At 31.1% G+C, this 13,820-nt stretch overlaps 1 protein-coding gene across 2 annotated transcripts in view; it reads right to left on the reverse strand.

Moving 5' to 3' along the window:
- Positions 1-13,820, reverse strand: part of ADGRB3 (adhesion G protein-coupled receptor B3) — a 693,186-nt gene that overhangs the window by 306,042 nt on the left and 373,324 nt on the right. For both annotated transcript variants that reach the window (XM_011361182.1, XM_011361183.1), the window contains 2 exons: positions 9,805-9,954; positions 8,892-8,967 (listed from right to left, as the gene is read on the reverse strand). In XM_011361182.1, coding sequence (XP_011359484.1) covers positions 8,892-8,967; positions 9,805-9,954 — 226 coding nt within the window. The remainder of the gene's footprint in view (positions 1-8,891; positions 8,968-9,804; positions 9,955-13,820) is intronic.

A 13,820-nucleotide genomic window follows, 5' to 3' on the forward strand; every position in this document is an offset into this window, starting at 1 on the left:
TACAATAATGCTGTTTACAAGAGACTCACTTTAGATATAAGAATATACATAGGCTGAAAGTGAAAGACGGAAAACAATATTTCATGCAAATGGTAACCAAAAGAGAGCAGGATGGCTATATTTATAGCACACAAAATAAACAATAAGTCAAAAACTGTAATGAGACAATTAAAATCATTATATAATGATAAAAGGGTCAATTCAACAGAAAAATAGAACAATTATAAACATATAACTAACTTATAGCAAAGCACCCAAATATATGAAGCAAACAGTGACAGACTTAAGGAAGAAATAGATAGTAACACAATAATAATAGAATATCTCAATATAATATTTCACTTTAATTATGAATAGATTAACCTGCAAGTAGACATATAAAAACAGAGAACTTGAACAACATTATAGACCGATTGGACCTAATAGACATAACACTCTATTCAACAACAGCAGAATATACATTCTTCTCAAATGCATATAGAGCATTCTCCTGGATAGATCTCAGGTGAGGCCACAAAAAAAGTCTTAACAAATTTAAGATAATTGAAATCAAACAAAGTTCCTTTTCTGACCACAGTGAAATGAAACTAGAAATCAAAGGAAAACTGAAAAATTTACAAATATGTAAAAATTAAACAATACACTCTTAAACTATCAATGGGTCAAAAAACAAATCGAAAGGGAAATTAGAAAATACCTTGAGACAAATGAAAATAAAAATAAAACATTCCAAAACATATGGGATGTAGCAATAGCAAGACTAAGACAGAAATATATAGGACTAAATGACTCCATTTAAAAAGAAAAAAAAGATCTCAAGTCAACAACCAAATTTTATATCTCAAGCAAGTAGAACAAAAACAAACTAAACCCAAAGTTAGAAGGAAGAAAATAACAAAGATTAGATCATAAATAAATGAAATAGAGAATAGAAAAACATTAGAGATCAATAAATTTGACAAGCTCTTAGCTAGACTAACTAATAAAAAAGAGGTAAAGCTCAAATAACAAAAATCAGACATTACAATTGATGCCACAGATAAAAAGGATCATGAGACAATGAACAATTATATACCAATAAACTAAATAACTTTAAAGAAATTAATAAATTCCTATAAACATAACAACCTGCTAAGACTGATTCATAAAGAAATAAAAATATAAACATACCTATAACTAGTAAGATTGCATCAGTAATCAAAAACCTCCCAATAACAATAACAAAAAGCTCAGGACTAAATGGGTTCACTGAAAAATTCCACCTAACACGTAAAAAAGAATTTCTTCTCAAACTCTTCTAAAACACTGAAGGCAAGGGAATAATTCAAAACAGCATTACCCTGATACCAAAATCAGGAAAGAGATATTACAAGAAATGAAAACTACTGGCCTATACTCTTACAGATTGATAGAAAAAAAATTAAACAAAATACTAGCAAAACAAATTCAGCAACATATTAAAAAGATTATACACCATGATCAAGTGGAGTTTATCTCTGAGATGCAAGGATGGTTTAACATGTGAAAATCAGTCAATGTAATACACTACATTAGCAGAATGGACAAAACCACATAGTCATCTCAATTGATACAGTAAAAACATTTTTTAAAAATCAACATTCTTTATGATTAAAAAAACTTTCAACTAATTAGATACAGAAGGAATATACTTCAACATAGTCAAGGTCACATATGAAATATCTACAGCTAAATCATACTCAATGGTGAAAAACAGAAAGCGTTCAATGAAAGATCAGGAACAAGGTAAGGATGCCATCTATGGCTACTTCTATTCAGCATAGTACTAGGATCCCTATCCTAAGCAATTATGCAAGAAAGAGAAATAAAGTTCAACCAAATTGGAAAGGAAGAAGCAAAATAATCTTTTTGCCAATGAAATGATTTTATATATAGAAAACCTTAAAGATTCCACAAAAAAACCTGCAGAAATAATAAACTAGAAAAAATTACAGTTTACATCAACATACAATATAAGTTGCAATTCTATACACTAATGATGAGTAATCCAAAAGAAATGTAAAAAATCCCATTTACAATAGCATCAAACAGAATAAAACATTTAAGAATTAACCAAGAAAGTGAAAGACTTGTACACTGAAAACCAAAAAATATTGCCGAACAAAATCAGAGAAGACACAAATGAATGGAAAGACATCCCATGTTCACAGTTTGGAAGACTCAATAATATTGCTAAAATGTCCATACTACCCAAAGCAATCTATAGATCAACGCAATTCCTATCAAAATCTAAACGACTTTTTTTTTTGCAGAAATAGGAAAAAAATCCTAATATTCATATGAGATCTCAAAAAACCTAAATAGTCAAAAACTCTTTAGGAAGAGAAACAAAGCTGGAGGCCTCATACTTCCTGATTTCAAAACATATTACAAAGCTACATAAAGTCAAAATAGTATGGTACGTCAGTAAAGACCAATGGACTAAAATAGAGAGCCCAGAAATAAACCCTCTCATCCATGGTCAAATTATCTTTAATAAGGATATCAAGGCTACACGATGGGGAAAGGCTAATCTTTTCAACAAATGGTGCTGGGGAAACTCAATATTCATATGCAAATTAATAAAGTTGGACCCTTACGTTGTATCATATGCAAAATTAACTCAAGATTGAAGATCTAAACATAAGACCTGAAACTTTAAAATCTCTAGAAGATAACATAAGTAAAAATTCTTCATGACATTGAATTTGGCAATGATTTTTTTTGATATGACACCAAAGTACAAGCAACAAAAGTTAAAATATATAAATGGTAATACATCAAACATAAAAACTTCTATGCAATAAAGGAAACAATCAACAGAGTGAAAAGGCAATCTACCTAATAAGAATATTTATAAGCCGTATGTCTGATAAAGGATTAATATTGCGAATATAAAAGAAAATCCTAAAACTCAATAACAAAAACAAATAATAAGATTTTTAAAATGGGCAAAAGGCTTAAATAGATATCTCTAAAGAAAATACACAAATGGCCAAAAAATTATATAAAAAGATACTCAACATCACTAATCATCAGAAAAATGCATACCAAAACCATAGTGAGATATCACTTCCCACCATTATCAAATAGATAGAAAATAACAAATGTTGGCAAAGTTGTAGAGAAATTGGAAGCCCTATACACTATTGGTGGGGATGTAAAATGGTGCAGCTGCTATGAAAAACAATATGGAGAGGCTTCGGAAAATCAAATATTGAATTACTATATGATCCAGAAATCCCACTTCTGGGTATAAATTCAAAGAATTGGAAACAGGATCTCAAAAAGATTTGCACACCCATGTTCACTGCACCACTATTCATAACAGCCAAAAGGAGGACACATCCTAAATGCCCACTGAAAGATGAATGAAGAAAATGTGGTATATACAGACAATGGAATTGTATCCAGCCTTAAAAAAGAAGGAAACTCTATTGTATGGTACAACATGGTTGACCTTCCAGCACATGATGCTAAGTGAAATGAGCCAGTCACAAAAAGGCAAATACTACATGATTCCTCTTATATGAGGCATCTAAAGTAGTCTATTTTTTAGAAACAGAAATTAGAATGGTGGTTTCCAGGATGGGGGAGGAGGTAAAATGTGAGTTGTTGTTTAAGGAATACAGAGTTTCAATTTTGCAAGAGAAAATATTTTAGAGATTTTTTTCACAATAAGGTCAATACAGTGAACACTACTATTCTGTATGTTTAAATATAGTTAAAAGGGTAAATTTCATATTATGTGTTTTTAACCACATTAACAAAATGCAATGTAGCATTATAGAAGAAACATTACTGGAGGGGATTATGCCTAACTGTACAAATAAAGTATAGCCAGGTATGGTACAGTAAAAAGATGTTAACTATTTAATTAAAATTATTAAAATTACTATAGTCTCTCCATTTTTAGAATTATAGTTCATATAACTTCTATTAAATAAAACCATAATAAAATAGATGACTGCATATAAATTCTGGAAAATGGGGACTTTATCAAAATTATTACGCTAAATGCATTTGTTTTTAAAACAAAAAAGTTGATGGCTGCTGAAAAAGAGTACTGGGCTAACTCAGAGATTTGAACTAAATAGAATTTCAAGTTAGGTTTGCTAAGAATATAACACTTAGAACCACAAAGAAACTAAATAATCAGGGATTTAAAACTACTTTAAAAAGGTATGGCCAAATTAAACTCAGATTTTTGTAAATAATATACTGACTATGTAATATTACACTATTTTGTAGTACCAGTCATGTAAATTTATTTTCTCCATGGATGATTTTAATTTCCCCATGAGAGGACACTACAAAAAGATACAGAACTTCACAAAAATATAATATTTCATTGCAAATGCAGAATGAGGAAGCAAGTTTCAAAGTTTAGGTCGGGAAACTGAAGAACAGATGCTCTTGAGAGAACTTGCTACTTCAAGTTGATTGCCTTCAGGATGTATTGGTATAAAAGTGATTATGTTTTTGTTTTTCTATTATTTCCAATATTATTTAGTTCAATTGCTTTTCTCGGTTGCTTTTAATTCCTATGATATCGAAAACACAAATGAGTTCCATTTTCTAAGTATAAAAAAATAAAATTCCACATGATTTATCTTTATTAGGTTAGTGCACTTGACAGAAAATTCATGTGATTTTGCATTACTGGAATTTGTTTCTTTTTACAAAATAATTTTCAAACAACCACTGCCTTATGAGAATGCTGTTTTTTGTTCAGCTGTATTTTTTTCTGGCATTTTAATACTAAAGTGGAATTTGTATATAATTTTAATGAGATACATTGCAATATCTTGAATGTTAATAGCTTCATTAAAGTGCTTTCTTTTTTAAAAAACAGGATTATATCTTCTATTTGTCCTACCAGGAAAACTAGACATCGCTACCATACTCAAAAGTATTGTAATTTTCCTATAAAACTGGAACCTGACTTTATCAAATGAATCAGAAAATGGATTGTTTACAACTGTTTCTGGGACTCTTTAGCTTGAGTATATGCTTGGATACACTTTTTCCTTAGAGATAATTTCCATAAGATAAATTCTTAGAAGTAGCATTGCTGTATAAATGACAATTCATTTTTAAAGCCTTTTGATATTGCCAAATTGTCCTACTAAAATGTTTTTACTGTTAAAAAATCTTCACCAGTTTAAGTGTTCACCAAGCTGTGAGTGATTGTTAGTTCCCTGACATGTGTGAGACCTGTGTGTAGCTGATCTCATCTTCCCCTAAGGACCCTCTGGCCTAAGCTGGCCAACCTTCACCTGGGCCCAAAAATGGTCAAGGGGGTGGAAGAGTGACAGCCTCAGGCTTTGGTGTCAATAGCCTGGTTTGGGGCCACATAGCTGACTCCAAGACTCCTTAAGCCTGGAGTCTTGGCCACTTCCTCTTGGCCCTGGCAAGATTTTCTACAGAAAACACATGGGTATTCACACTAATACACAAGTGCATGATTTTTACTGCTTAAAGGAATGAATATTAGCATCATAGAGGCAGCAAGACAGTGGAAGAGTACTGGTTTTGGCAGACAGAAGACGAGTTGGATTATAACTCAGTCACATAGTGGACATAAAATCTTAGGCAGGTCACTGAAGTAATAAGGAGCTCAGTACTCTCATGTGTAAAATTAGAGTTCTGGAGGGTACTAACCTTTAAAGGGCCTTGCAGCACTAATATCCACTGGTTCTGTGCTTTTTAACTATAAGAAATTATTCTGAAGAAGAAGAAAATTGGGAGGCTGAGAAAAGCACATATTTAGTTTGGATTCCTGTAGAGTACACTTCCTTCAGTGAAGGGACAATTCAAATATACTTCATTGTAAAAGGGAAGACAATCAAATGGTAAAATAAAAAATGCAGCTCGAAGAATAGCTGAATGCATATTAGGGCAAGTGAAGAAAGAAGTATCTAAATAAAAGAGTCAACATGCAGTTATTTCTGTCTTTGTATGAAGGAAAATTTCTAAATTATATCTACTCAAAACATTATGTCAAGTTCTTCTTTCTAGTCCCCATGAGGGAAATTATGCAAAGTATTGTTTTGAAAATGATGATATCAAAATATAAAATCACTGGAAATTCAACAGCAAGCCTAACGTTATTCTGTGTGTGGGAAACTTTCCGCCGAAAATTTCAACAGATAATTAGTAAAATGATCACTGAAGAAAATGTGTCATAAAAATTTGGTAAATAATAAGTAAATATATAGAGCAAATTTGTATTTTTTTTTATTTGAATAAGAAATTTCCTCTCCTATTGGGTGCACTTCAGAGTCAAATTTATACAGTAAAACAAGATATATGTATTTTATTTCTCTGTTCCTAAAATATTTTTATAGTATAAACACCAAATTTCCATGTCACTTAGTTTAAAAAATTGTTTATATAGGGTATTGTATCAGATAAGATAATTATTCTGCTAAACACTTCTTGGATCTTTATTAATTATTAAGCACTATTCTGAGAGTTTTGATTGTAGATTTTAAAGAATTAAGGCAATAAGGTTAGTAGGGTTTCTGCTTAGTAAATGTTTGCTGAATGACTATAAAACAAAGATATCAGCCCTGTCCTTTAAAAGGCTTACTCTTATTTAGCAGATCTAAATTTAGTACGGTTACTCACTAAACTTTCTGGAAAAATTTTTTGAAAAGGAAAAACAAGCCTGAAAATGCTCAGTTTCATTGTTTTACTGTATGTAATAAAAGAAAATGAGAAATAAGTGCTAATATTTCACCTTTCAAATAGTACTTAAACATTTCATCTTGAGCATTCGACTGTCATTATTTCTAGTCAATGATTCTAAATGTAAATATTGTTTTCCAAGTTATTTAACTAATTACTTTATACCTAGAAAGTATGAGTAAGTATACATATTTATAATTCTTATACAAAGGTTAAGAACTTCAAGCTAAAGAATATGTCAGAACTCTAAAATTCCATAATTTTATTGTAATAAAAACAGGGAATTTTTGAAGATGGAAAAGAATTTTTGAGTTCAATTCCACGATTTACAGATAAAAAAAGTCAGTGACTTGCCCAAAGGCTAATCTTCAATCCTTTATGTCACAGGTGGTATTAGGGGAGCCAGTGCTTTGAACTATTTCCTGCTTTATCCATTAAATAATCCATAATGTATTCATTAATTCTACTCATAAGTTGTAAGTGACCAATGCCTCTGCCATGAGTTAAAAAAAATGTTTTATTTTTCTCTTTACAAAAGGCTGATATCCCTAGATAAATTCCAATTCCCTTGACTGTAAAAATTATGAAACTTGGAATAAGCTGATTTCATTTGTGTAGGTGAGTGTGTGCTATGGTATTATACAAAACAAGATTAATCATAATGCAACTTTGTTAGACATGTAGGGAAATGAATTTACAATCTGAAGTACTTTACATTGAATAATTTATTTGCATTCATTATATCCCTCAGCAGCAAATAGGGTAAATATTGCACATGAACTTGCTTTTATTTTAATGTTGAACTGAAGGCAGATGATTGCAGAGTGACTGGACAAGTTGAAATTAAAACCCAAGTCATCTAATTTTAAGTAGTGTATAGTATAGAATTCTTAAAAGATGAGCTTTACACAAATAAATTCCCTGTAGAAATAAGTGTCTAACTTTGAGTATTTAGGTATACTTTTAACTTTAGCACATTTCTTCTCAAATGAACATCAGAAACAGAGTCAGTGTAACTTTAAATGCGTTTTAATAAACCAGTGGAAAAGTTAAGAGTAAACTTATTAGTTTTGAAAATTTGTTATTAGTAGAACAAAAACAAATACAAACATATCCAAATTCCATTCAGAGAAAGAAGTTAGACAAAGCTAAACTTCCCACAATTGTCTCTGTAGGTGAAGGAGAAACTGCATTCAAAAGGGACCCTCGATGACTCACCAACTGTATTAATAATTCACTGCACATAGAAAGATTTTCTCCAAAGAATTGTGACTAGTCACAGCTGCTGCAAAATCTCAGTTGCTCCCTTGGGAGGTCTTTTTCTGCTGGACTGAACTCTGATGGGTTTTATTTATTAGACCATTTGTTATGCCCTTGGTCTAACTGTACACATCATTCACAGTCTCTCCTCCCTAAAAACATGAAGCTTTATTCACGAGGATGTAAGAGCTTACTGCAAATGTGGCTTTGTTTAACAAAAATATAACTTTCTCAGGCCTCCAAAAATGATGCCTGATGAAACAGGTCACGTGAATGATGTTTTCTGTGAGATCAGGTAAAGTAGTTAGGACAGTAGAGAAAATAAATGAATGTTGGTAGAATTACTACTTGTAATTATTTCTTTGAATGACTGCAAGGAGAGAAATCAATAAATTTCTTCCAAAAATAGTCCTCTAATTGAACAACAGCATTTTTCTTAATGTAACTGTAATGGAATATTTATTTAGAAGCAAATTGAGAACTTGTGCAAATGAAGAAAAAAATAAGTATTCTTATTCCCAGTCATCATGATAGTTCTTCAGTTTCATGTAACATTAATGAACAGCGCCATTAAGTACAGATAGAGAAGACAGATTAATTGTAAAACAACCCATTCTATTATAGAGACATAAGGCTTTTCTTTTTCTTTTCTCTTTTTTCCCCCCTCATTTTAAGGCAAGTCATGATTAGTTACAAAAGAATTGCAGGGCTATAATCACAGACCAAAATTCTCTTCTTTAGTTGTTTTGAAATGCATAATATGAGAATAAGCTGTTCATTAATTTGGTATTTTGTATTTTATTTAAGAAAAAGCCCTTTGCATTACCAGAGCTTGTTTGACTATTTTCATAGAATGAGCCATAATCACATATTTGGGCTAATTTACAAAGATTACAACAGCTTATTACTTTATAGCTTACCTCAGAGTAGGCAAAATTAGATCTAAGTTTTTATACAGGACTGCTCCAAGAACAAATACTGATGATTCATCTAATTCTAGAAAGAATAAAATTAAAAAAAATATTAGTGAAATGGTGAGAAAACACTATGTCTTATGAAACTTTAATCTGCTAACTACAATGGGATTCCAAAACTTGCTGATACAAAGTTGGGTAGAAAAGAAGCCTTCCTAACCATGAATGGGGCAGGTTAGCCCCTACACCTCACACATGAATTGTAGTTCTAAAAGATGTTATTTCAGTGGTTTTGCATCAGAAAGTAATTGTACATCACCAGACTAAGATATGAAGCTGCTTTGTTTGCAGCTTATGAGTTTAAATTCCCAATGATATGGGGAAAGAGAGCCAATTCCTTTTTGAGCATTGTCATAAGGTCAAAGTCTCCAAGGTAAAAATAAACCACAGTGTCACTGTTGAAAATAGACATTAATTTTAGAGGCTAAGGAAAATGTTCTTATAACTTATTTTTTTAAATTTGTTTTTATATACCAAAGTAATATTTTCAAACTGAAGCAAATGTGAGGAAGAAATAAAAATAACTTTGAAAGGAAAATGCAACACGTTTCAATACCTAAAGTTAAAACGTCAGGCAGCGTGCTTTACACTGAGATAAATAAAACCATCAATACTGAAACTTAATCATGTCAAGCTCAGGCCTATAATTTGCATTTGTATTTCTTTTTAATTTTATAGTGTCTTTCCTCCAGTGAATTCAGAGATTTAAAAACCAAGTGTGTTTCTATATTTACGAATTAGAATAATGAATGCAGACTGTTTTTAAATTGTTTAATATATCAAGATTTATGCCTAGTGTTTTATTAAATGATTTTGTCAGAATGTGTTGTTCAAAGCCCAAATTATCTTACATATTTACCTTTTGATGACACAGGAGTAAAAATGCTTTTTGGAATAACTACCCTATCTTCTGAGTTTCTTGCCCAGTCAACCATTCCCTTCCGTCCTTTCATTGGGAAGTTGATGTCTGTTAGAACAGAGGCTGCAGGAAGCTTCTGAATGCTAGCAACTATAAAAAAGAAGTAATAATGTCAACTCAAATCTCCCAGTGTAATCAAAGTTGATCAAATTAAACCTTGCTTCACATTCAGAAGAACATTTTGAGTCAAAATTATATTTATCAAAGTTACAAAACAGACATTTCTTCTTATTAGACACTATTCATCAAAGTTGTTGCTGATTCTTTTACTTAATCACCCTAGGTTTTTGTTGCTTTAAGCAGGAGTCATACAATGATGGTCAATGGTGTGGTGGATATTCTGAGAGGACCAGCAGGTACTGCCATACTAGTTGTTCAAAGTTGGCTTCCATTTCAATTGTTTAAGACCATACTGTATTTTTTTGTTAAATATTCCAATTAACACACTTGACTCATAGACTAAACTAAAATTGTATTTAAATTTGAACTTTGTCTTTGAACATATTTTCTACATTTACATATAGTCTTAGGAACAAAGTTTTCATGGATTAGATGGAATACCATGAAGACATGGAAAACAATGCCATATTGCTCTGGGAGACAGAACAGTCAGTACTCAAATAATAAAGCACCACTAATGCTATAGCCATAGAGCTAATATAACATGCAGAAATATTCAACAAGTAGATTAATAATAACAAATAATTCTTAAAATGTAACCCCACAATTTAAGTAAATGTATATATGTGAATAAAGAATTGTGTTTTACTTGAAATAAGCATTTTAATATATTTAAGAAAACAATGAATAATATACTTGATAATGCCTGAATATATTTTTATTATATATATTCAATGTTTTCATTGCATATTTTATATAGATATATACACAAATATATATATTTGACATATAATAAAATCAAGATGATAAATGCTTAAGCATTTACTGATTATATGTATTTTCAATTAAGAAATGCAAATTTTATAACTTTTACATAGATCCATACTTGTTCTACATTAAAGTTTCAGCTGCCCATGCAGAATTTAAATGGAAAGATGATGGGGAAACTCTAAAAGCTATCACAGTTAGAAAAACTAAAGTGAGAAACCATTAAGCTCTTTATAAGTGGATTTCATTCTAAAGAAACTTGTAATTTAAATCAAGAGAAGATGAAAATTAAGAATTTAATAATATTAGTTGTATAAATATATTACCGCACCACTGGCTTAGTTCCATATTAAATTGGTTATGTATTATTGTACTTTGTTAAAGCTCTTTCAGGCTATTATACACATCCATTATCAGCATAAGATGGAATTTCATTTGGCCTGTAATTTGATATAATAAGCCTAAAAAGAGATTTTGTAACTAAATGTTGAAAGAAAATGGATGCTTGGTAAAATATAAATTAGTTACAGATATTAAATGTTGTTTTTGGATAACAGCTGTGATTATTTTGGTTTCTTTATTTTTTCAAACAATATAGTCTTTATTGTCCATAAACGACCCAGTTTATGTGTCCTAAAGGGTCCAAATCCACCAACGCATGTAGATCACCAGGTCAGCACATTGGTGGCATATTGTTTCTTACGTTCATCTGCTTCCAAATTCCTTGACTCTGATTTTGGTTGTCTCCATGTTAAATAAAATTTATTTCACCTCTCTGCTCTAAAAAACTCATGAAAAGAAACAAAGGTTTTTTTTTTGACTGTCACACGACTGTTTTTTACTATAAAGGAAAATAAAAGATAAATTGTTGGGTCTTGAGGTCTAATAATGCCTCTGTTTGTATATGTTGGATAGAAAATGAAACAAAACAAATATCCAAATAAATACAAGAAATAACAAATAGAGAAAACATTATCTACCAAATATATAACACTTTATCTTGAATAAATGCTAGTCGAATAATATATTCTTTAATACATAAAAATGATATATTTATATACGTGCATATCTCACTTTATAAAATGCATTCTTTCTTCAATTATAGGCACATTAGCTGTTAAATTCTGACTATATAGATTAGATTGTACTTTTGAACAGTCTAGATTAAAGGGACATAAAAATCAATTAGGATCATTATATAATTTGTGCAAAAGTCTTTTAAAATGCATAGTCTTGAGCATAAAACCAAACATTTATAATTTTAGTGGGAATATAGTTTTAAAGATGATATTTTCAATAAATACATTATAAAAGGGGATATGACTTCATAGACTGATAAGATTCAAATACTAGCCTTCAAATTATCTATATACACATGCCTTAAAATATGAAGTATTTAAAATTATACATCTTTACCTTAAACATACTTAGGAATATGCCTAAGATGAAACTATGGTTCTTCATGACCCTCCATTGATTACCCAAAAAACCCATTTCCACAGAGCAAAAATAATTTAAAGATGACTTTTATTTTCTTCTTCTTTCAGTCCTTGTACCAGACCCTTGAACCAAACCAACATACAATTCTTCCTTTCTTCACCGAGTTTAACTATCCGAAAGTCTTAGGTAATATTTAGATGCAGTTACAGTTTTTAGGAACTGGGAAGCTCATATGTTAAGTAAATACTAAAGAAGTAAGTAAGATTAAAAATTAATGCCTTAAACTATGTGAAGAGTATATATGTGTCCAATGCTGACAAAAAGACATAAATGCAAAGCATAAATGCAAATTTCCATACTGTTGTTCTGTAATAATTGCTGCATTAAAACCAGTCATTATGAGTATTTAGATATAGAGCATCTTTCTCCAAATACTGAGAAAATGCCTTTCTTACAGAAGATTAAAGTACCTGGAAGAATCCTCAAAGGACACGGTGTCCCTGAACAAATAGGCACATCTTAAATGCACCAAGAATTACCCTAAATTCACTGTATCGTGTTTTCATTACAACACTAGGTTTGATTTCTTATGCAATAAAAATAGGTGACTCATCACTGATAAACCTTGGAGCAAAAGCAGCTGCATTTTCATTTTGCAATTTTAATACTTTCATTTTGAATTTGGATATACAGTACAAAATTCCTTTGAGAGCATCCTGTCTGTTATGGGCCATGCTCTCAAAGGATTTGGCTTCAGTATAGATATTTGCTTTTCAAAAAGAATAAGAAAGCTTTGCAGATGAGTCTAAAAGCATATGAGCTGGGTTTTTGTCATTTTTTCTTTATTTCTTTCTTATTGGAATCCCTGAGACTTCCTTTTTTTCATCAAAGCAAAGTGGTGCTTCTAACCTTATTCCTCAGGAATATGATGAGGTTTTATTCCTTTGCCCTTATTAGGTCCTGAAGAATGGGGATTCTGTCCTATTCATCTTTATAATGTGACTAGTGAACATATGAGTTGGAGTTAATTTGTACATCAATTGCATCACGGACAAAATGGAAGGTATATGGAAGGAAAAGACTAGAGAGCAAGAGTGTATAGATGAACACTATGGGAATGAGCAAAATGGGCAATTGAGGGCCTATAAAGGAAAATGACAACTCACCAGAGTGGCTTAAGTATGAGTTCTTGACTTGGTCCTGGATTCAAATCCCTGATATATTAGAGTAACTATAATGTCCCAGTTATTTTTTTAAAGGAAGGGAGCAGTGTCAATTTATCTCTGCTGCTTTGTATAATTATGACTAGCATCCCCTATCACTCTTAAAAGTCTCATTTTAGAAGATAAATTCTATGTTCATCTTATAAATTGTGTGACATTGGGCAAACAATCTAACCTCTCTGTGCCTCAATTTCCTCTTCTGTAACATGGGAATGATAATATTATCTACCTCATCAGGATGTTAGAGGATAAAATAAGGTAAGTTACTATCTGTCAAGAGGTGAGAGTAGGGTGCCTAGAACTGTGCCTGCAGCAGGGATGGTCCTATGTAAGAGCTGCCTACCTCTGTTAGAGTATGTTTCCTCACAATCAAGTCCAAGGGAACTACCTCACAGTGTACTCCAT

This window comes from Pteropus vampyrus, unplaced genomic scaffold (assembly GCF_000151845.1).
Source record: "Pteropus vampyrus isolate Shadow unplaced genomic scaffold, Pvam_2.0 Scaffold64, whole genome shotgun sequence".
NCBI lineage: Eukaryota > Metazoa > Chordata > Mammalia > Chiroptera > Pteropodidae > Pteropus > Pteropus vampyrus.